The sequence below is a fragment of the Poecilia reticulata genome, linkage group LG22, assembly GCF_000633615.1.
Source record: "Poecilia reticulata strain Guanapo linkage group LG22, Guppy_female_1.0+MT, whole genome shotgun sequence".
NCBI classification, from domain to species: domain Eukaryota; kingdom Metazoa; phylum Chordata; class Actinopteri; order Cyprinodontiformes; family Poeciliidae; genus Poecilia; species Poecilia reticulata.
The window spans coordinates 2,801,996-2,810,044 of record NC_024352.1 but is presented as its reverse complement, the minus strand read 5'-3'; the positions used below and the strand labels follow the sequence as shown (position 1 = coordinate 2,810,044).

The 8,049-nt window shown below is 43.1% G+C and overlaps 1 protein-coding gene across 1 annotated transcript in view; it reads left to right on the top strand.

Moving 5' to 3' along the window:
- Nucleotides 1-615: 615 nt before the first annotated feature.
- LOC103458115 (uncharacterized) overlaps nucleotides 616-8,049 on the top strand; it is a 12,733-nt gene continuing 5,299 nt past the window's right edge. Inside the window, exons 1-3 of the mRNA XM_008398697.1 lie at nucleotides 616-655; nucleotides 952-1,866; nucleotides 6,323-6,517. Coding sequence (XP_008396919.1) covers nucleotides 1,188-1,866; nucleotides 6,323-6,517 — 874 coding nt within the window. The 5' untranslated portion in view covers nucleotides 616-655; nucleotides 952-1,187. The remainder of the gene's footprint in view (nucleotides 656-951; nucleotides 1,867-6,322; nucleotides 6,518-8,049) is intronic.

The window sequence follows — 8,049 nt, the reverse complement described above, 5'->3', positions numbered from 1 at the left end:
TAAAACATTTTCAAGAATAAATCAAAACTCTGGTTTGTGGTTAAAAGTAAAATATTGATAATAAAAGTGTAATGGTATCTTTAATGGAGGGAAGGGTGGCTGCTGGAGCTGGTGTGTTGTTCTCCAGCAGGGTTAGTATGCGTCTGGACAGGATCAGTGCTGTCGGCCAGGCTGGGCTGAAAGAATTCCCTGGATAATAAATCCTATTTACTTTATAAAGTTACACAAAACCATGGCTGTCACGTAGCAGGTCTATGACTGTGTACTTTGAACAGTTTGATCTCAATATAGCAACTTTATTTTCGATATTTCTGCACTTTCAACTTAAACTTCAGTCTTTACCAAGTAAACAGCAGAAATATTAACAAAACAAAAACCCATTTCGTAATTTTTTCCATTGACCCTTTTTAGTAGTCAGCAGACATCTGATTCCTCTGCTTCACTTTATTTGTATTTCACAAAATCTAGTAGATAAATTTGATGTAATATTGTTAAGATGGAACCCCGTAAAGTGCAGACAAAGTTTCTATTAATTCACCCAGTGGCGCAGGGTATGCAACGCATAGGGGCGCAGCACCAGAGGGGGCGCCAAAACCCCGTCTGGAGGGGGCGGCGCGCCGATGATGTTTTCCCTTCACCTCGCGCACATAACGAGGTAAATGTAGCGAGTTTTACACTTCACGTATCGTCGCCTCGGGGGGAGTGAGCGTCGCTCCTTCACCCTGACGTTCCTTCCCTCGGTCGGGGGGAGGGGGGGCGCCGATCTATGTTTTCACATCCACCTGAATAATGTGTAGTGGCGCCACTGTATTCACCGAATTATTGTTCCAGCAGAACGGATAAACCGGAGTTAAACATTGTTTCAAAGGTTCAAAATGAAAAAAATAAATAAACAAATCCATAATGTATGCTATATGTCGTGTCTTTTGAAATGTCCCTACTTCTGTCCAGACATTATAACCCTTCGGCAAACCTCGGCGGAGTGACGTCTTCTGGTTTACGCAGATTCGTAACTCAATGACGCAATCAGGAAGTTGGGAGAAAGTCCGAGCATCCTCGGAGAAGCGAACTTCAGCTCGTTGGTGAAGTGAAACAAGAATCTAGAGTACAAGTGAGTAGTCGACCAGACGTGTGTCCGTTTGCCACAGGGCCGTCGGTACCGCCTGCTTTCTCCGTTGGTTCTGACAATGACGTCGGCTTTCCAGCTTCCCAACGAACTATGGCTGCAGGTTTTCAGCTTTCTGTCCTGGAAGGACAAGCTGAGTATGCGCTGCACATGTTCTCACTTTAAGCAGCTGCTGGATGAATGTCGGCCTCTGTGGCGGGGCTTCAGCGTGGTGCTGAAGGACCTGTCCCGGTACAACCGCGCCTTCTGGCGGAGCCTCGCTCGGAGGCAGCTGGACAGCGTCGCCCTGCGGGAAGTGAGGAAGAGGGACCTGAAGCTGCTCTCTGTCTGGCTGCCTCTGCTCCAGGCCCTGAGGCTGGACAGCTGGAGGGGAAACGACGTCCAGGAGCTGAAGCGGTTCCGCCACGTACACAGCCTGACTCTCAGAGCCTGTTCAGACCCGCTGGTGAACCTGGATTTCCTCCTTCCTCTGGGTCAGCAGCTGACCCAGCTCAGCCTGTGTAATGTGCAGCTGGCCAGCCCCCCCTCCCAGCTGCTGGCCAGCCCCCCCTCCCAGCTGCTGGCCAGCCTCTCCCGGCTGACTCGTCTCAGGTCTCTGGTCCTGCACCATAATGGCTGTCTGAAGATCCCAACGCTCAGAGGTGTCCTCTCTCAGCTGGTTAACCTCAACTCCCTGTCCTGGACCATGATAAACTACAAAAAACTGCCTCATGACTTCTTCTGCCCGGCCACTGACCCAGGTAAACAAAAGGGGAAACTTATACCTTCCGATAAGTTCCATTCTTTAGTTTCAGATTCACCTCTAAAGTCTGAATTTTATATTTTCTCACAAGGACATGAGAAATGAGAATGTTAATGAGAACCTGATCAACTGCTGTCAAAATGTCAACCTGCATTTTCTGGGCGAAGTAGACCTAATGATGAGAACAGTCATAACATCACACAGTGATCATGTAAACAAAGACAAAAAGAGACCTATAGTCTGTCAATCAAGTTAATATAAAAATATGTATTTTTGTATTTAAAAGCGTTTGATCCAGGAGAAAAACAAAACGTAATATTTAGTCCAGAATCCCGTGTTTACAGATCCAGAGATCAGATGTTTCCTGTAGTTCTTGATCAGGTTTGCGTTGCAGCAGGGATCTGGTCTACTCCTCCCCACACAGATCTGTTGCTGGGCAACACTTTCAGCTCCCTCCAAAGATTTTCCATTGGGTTCAGGTCTGGAGACTGGCTGCTCCACTCCAGGACCATTAAATGCTCCCTACAGAGCCGGGCTGCGTGTTTGGGGTCAGACCCAGTCATGACCCGTCTTCAATGCTCTCTCTGAGGGAAGGAGGTTGTTGTCCAGAACCTCATGATACGTTTTTCYCATCCATCCTCTTCTTAATGTGATGCAGTCCTCCTGTCCCCATTTGCAGAATGCTTCCACCCCCATGCTTCACAGAGAGGGCTGCAAAAGACACAACAAAAAAATAAAAATAAAAATTGGTCAGCCCTTACAAGACGCTCTGCAGGCCCTCTGGTCTACTTCAAGGTACAATTAATTTATTTAAAATAGAATTGATAAAAAACCATCAAACTGTATAACTGACATGACACGCCCACCTGCAGCTAAATTAAATCCAATAACCTTCATGAAATCTGTGACCACAGTGGAATGTCCAGAAATAGAAAATATTCCAGAGCGGTGCTTGCATTCAGTTAGAGAAATCACACAACCGTGATATAAAATCCATACAGTCCAACAGAACAGAGACTCGGCCAACACACAGCCCTGAGCATGCCACAGCCACTCCTTTATTTAAACTGTACAAAGAGGAGACTAGACTGGCTTTCAGGGCAATGCATTCTGGGAAAGTCATCACATTCTCAAAGGACATTCAAGTTTACCTTTGCTGACTTTATCCTTGTCTGTGCAACATTGTGTAAACTTTGGCATCCAGAGCGAATGGCAGAGGGATGATTCGTGATTTTAAGAGACATGAAATAAATAAAGCAAAAATAAAATGCCAAACATTTACAATAATGTGGAAAGAGTTTTCCAAAACTAATTTCCTGACATGTCCCTTCTAAACAGCAAGACTAAAACAGTTTGGGTCAATACCTTTTCAGATTTTATCTCATGGTGTGTCAAAGTTTAGTCTGTTTTTATTTAGCATCTCCAGCAGATGAAAAGTCAGATAAATCCAGCAAGGAGCTGACACACGATCATGCCCATCGCAATAAGCAATAAATCAATTAATCGCATGATAAATTAAAACAAGGTCGATAATTTCCATTTGCATGATTATTTTCTTTCTCTTTTTCTCTCTCTGGATGATAAAAGTCTTCAGTCTGGTGCTTTGGTCTCAGCCTTTGTATTGAAGGACAATTTTATTTAGAGATTTTATTTAATTTATTTTTTCTGTTTTGTTTATTTATTTAGAATATTTCAAGTCTTTCATTTCCTTTGTTGAATGTTCATTATAATTGAAAGTGTATTGAACTTTGAGAATGTGTTCTTTCCTTATTTCCAGACATTATCCAGAGTTATGTACAGTACGTACCTGACTGTTTCATGCTTTACAGTAATTAGCCCCGAGTGTTGCTACTCCATTTTATAAAAGAAAATGTAGTTCTATACTAAAAGGATAAAATGTTTTTGCAGGTTCCTGTCATCAATTATATTATCTTTTTAATAAATGTGGTTTTACTCGGATTAGCTTTTCCTATATTTGAATGGTTTGAATGTTTTAAGAGACAAAAAGCCAAAAGCGGAAGAAATCTGTAAGAGAGGTGACTTTTGTTCATACTGTAAATCCACGTCACCATGGTTTTACTGCTGTTTTCAGACACGGTTCATTATTGTTGTCCTGCTTTAATAGTCTAGTGCAGTGGTACCAACCTGTTTATTACCGCGGACCGGTCAAGACCTGGAAAATTTTGCTGCGGCCCGGTGGGGGTGAGGGGGGCGAACCGTCAGATAGTTGGTGTTCCCTGAATATACCCAATTTGGGGCTGTCTTGGACTTTTTCTCGCAGCCTGTGGGTTTTTCCCTGACTGGGAACGAGAATACAACCTGTTGAATGTGACAGGTAGCCAATCAGAAAGCGCGGTGACGTAAGAACAGAGGGGAATCCCAAACAGCTGATATATCGACATATCGCGCAACTGAGAGTCCGGTGGATATCGGAAATATGTGGAAATGTTTATTATTATATGTACAGGTCCTTATTATATATGTTTATGTTTATTCAGTTAAAAATGTTAACTATGAAAAAAACACAGTCACCTCCAAATCATAGTGCAGCAACTAGAGCGGCTGCTCCCGTCGTCTTTTATCCACCGCCTTTTCTTTTTGTTACGTCTTTTATCTCTTAAAATGACTCCACAAACTGTCACTATTGCTTCTACATCGTCATCCGTGTTTGGTTATTCTAAATTCCCGTATGCTATGTTGGGAGTTTAGATTATCCTCTGGAATCGCATGTTCGTGACTGGAATCGGTTCGTGTTGCTGGAATCGGTTCATGTGGTGTTTTGCTCCTGCCGTGGAGACACGAACCGATCGAACCTGTTGTTCTTTTATCAGCTCTGTGGTCACAGAGGTTTGGAGAATCGGCAGGCAATTCTTAAATCTTTCCGTCTAAACCAGACTTAAGACTCACAAGCTATCATCTCCTCTCGACCACTGCCCAAACGCTCTCTGACTCTGGTCGCCATGGTAACGTTTACATATCCCTTAAAAATAAGATACAGATGCGCCACAAAAACAAACATTTTACTTTCGTGAAAATTTTAACTCATGATAATGACTAACGGGAGCCCTGAGCTTGTTTCTCTGAAACGAGTGTCCGATCTGGGAGTGATGAGAGACAATAACACCCGAAGTGTTGCTTATATCCACAGCATATTTGGTCTCTATATAGCGAAGCAGTTTGAAGCTTTATTGCCTCATTAGCAGCCGGTCGCCGCATGTTACGCAGAGCGGCTTGTAATGTGAGACTCCCCTACCGGTCCGGAATAAATCCATTTTCCTGTCTCTTCTCTGGGCCTTTTCCCCTTCGCAAAGAAACTTTCCAAAGACATCTGATCTGTTTCTTACTCATTTTGCTGCTTGTGGGCTCAATGTGGGCGCGYAAGTAACCGAGAGAATCCGGTTAAAGGATTTTCAAAATAAAAGATTATCCAGACTCAAATAAAACAGAAATATTTCATTATTTCTTGCGCGGCCCGGTACCAATTGGTCCACGGACCGGGGGTTGGGGACCATTGGTCTAGTGTAATGGGGTATTCAGAGCTACCATTATCTTAACAGATCCTTCTGTCCACTCTGAACTCCTTTTTTGGAAAAGTCAGCAGCTCGGTCCTAGCTAGCATTCCTGGAAGTCCTGGGAACGTCACAGACAGTTTTCCATGCGTCTGAAAGAATCAGCCTTGTTTGGAGACACTCTTTAGCTGAAGAAAACTGAGTCGTTCAAAGCTAACTTGTCTGACTGTTTTTGTGCCTGTGAAACATGGCAGGAGTTCAAACTTCTTTTATGATGAAGAATAATAGCCACCCTAAGCCAGTTTTTCTGGATCCCAACAATTGATCCGGTTGCCTTCCTGTGTGCAGCTTTTCTATTTCTGGATTCTTCCTTTTACTGTGTCTTCACTTAAAGCTGCAGTATTTTACATGAAATGTGTTTTTTTACATATTTGTTAGAATGATCATTATATCGTGACAGTTTAGTATAAGACAGATTATCTGTGGAAAAAAATCAAGCTCCTTTTCCTTCTCCCAGTGCTCCCAGTACCAACTGCAGAAATTAACCACTCAGTCAGAAACAACCAATCAAAGACAGGAGGAGGGTCTTAGAGATGTCAATCACTCTCATGCTTACCTTCTCCCTTTGCACTCTGCTACATTACATTTAGTTTAAAACAACATAACCAATCACTAATGCTTAGGCTAGTTAGCATAACCACCTATGATGGCAGATAAACGATAAGTTGTTTGTCCGGCATTAGCATATTGAGCAGCGAGTACACGATGTTGACAGACACTGCTAAGCCCCTCCTCCTGGCTCTGATTGGTTATTTTTGAACATTAGCGGTGCATTTCTTCAGACAGCAATATTAGCACTACATATACTCCAGTTCGACACAAGAAACGGTATAAGCATTTCGAATAAGATGTCAGCCTCCTAACTGACTGGTGTTCCCCCTGCAGCTGCTGGTGCCTCCCTGCAGCTGTCTGAGCTGCAGCTGCTGAATTACGATGCTGCAGTCACGCCGGAAGTTCTGCAACCTTTGGCCAATCTCCGCAGCCTGTCGGTCTTCCACCTTTACTCTGTACCCGGACCCACCTGTCACCTGCAGACATGGCTGTCATCACTGCAACAGCTCTGCAGCCTGAGTGTGCACGGTAACTATCACATGGTAAACGGGTGCAGTGTTACAGAACCTGTTAAAAATGACCAATATTAGGGCCTACAAGTTATCACTGAAGACTTTGGTAACATATTAAGTAAGTAGTAAAGAGGTATGGGGGGGAAAAGACGTTTTTGAACTGCTGCAAATAAATATAGGTCTATATTTCAAAATAAATGTCTAATCATATCACTGCTGCCACCAACTGTTTTGAAGGGGTATTGCTTGTTCTGGAGGCGTGCTCTGCTTTTGAGTTAGCGCCCCACTGGAGCAACCAATCACTTGGCAGGGTGGTAGCTGCCCCCTGGCTCCGCCCTGGGTGCATTGGAGAAGGGATGCATCTTAAAGCTACAGCAGGGTAGCTCTCCACGACTTTAGATCGAAGCAGATCCATGTGAAAAATATGGTCCAGTCAAAGTACAGACCTGAATCCAATTGAGAATCTGTAACTAGAATTGAAGTTTTCAGATTGCTTCCATCCAGTCTGATTGAGCTTAAACTTTTTTTTTTTTTTTTTGCTGCGCTTTCTTGCACAATGACAATAAAGGATTCAGATTCAGATTTATAATAAAATGTCTTATAAATGTCTGCCTTTCGCTGCACACAGCTGGTAGAGACATGAGTGATGTTGGCAATGAAAGGTTCTTCTAAGTCCAACACAGGAGGGCAGCATGCAAACACCAGAGTGTTTTTTTGTGCAAAGAATTAAAAAAATATATATGTTTTTTCTTCTTTACAGTTGTGCTTTACTTTGTGTTAGTCTGTCACATAAAAGATTAAACTATATCAAACTTTGCTGTGGAAATGAGACAGTTTGGAACAGAAAGTAACATTATGCCCAACTACGGGTGGGCAACATAGTGTTGTTGCGCAACATCCCCCCCCACCCTCTCCCTCTCTCTCTACTTCCCCTTCTCAGAGGAGGGAGATGCGCTACTAGCTCTCCATTTAACGGGTGAATTGAGTTTCCTAAATCTGCTGGGATTTTACCCTGTCCAGAACTGAAGTAAACTCTGTTTAAGCTGGCATCGAGAAAGACTAGCCTGGTTTCTAACGACCTCCCCCTCCAGATGTCCCACCTTCTTCACCCTGTGAATTAGCCAGATTGAGCAGCCTGCAATMARCTAGTTTCACAGAGCACACCTGTTAACGGTCGCTCTTTCTCTTTATTACAACTTGCACTTGTTACTGAACCAGGTTGGTTTTAGTGACTCGGGCGAGTCCCAAGGGTGTGTTAGTTTTGGCCAAAAGCAACCTATAAAACATTTTCCACTCTTTCCTCCCAGAATCAAACTTCATATCTATTTTACAACCATCAAAGAACTTTAAGGTGACTCATTAATTGAATGTCCACAACATCTTTTAGATTTTCTTAATGCTAATTATTTTATTAGTAAGGCAATTTTGGGTCAGTACAGCTTAATTCAGTAGCAGAAATAATCAAATAAGTAAAATCAATAATCTAGYCTATCTTTCCCTAATGCTGACACTGAGAACTAAAAAAGGGAAACTGAGAGAGAGACGGAC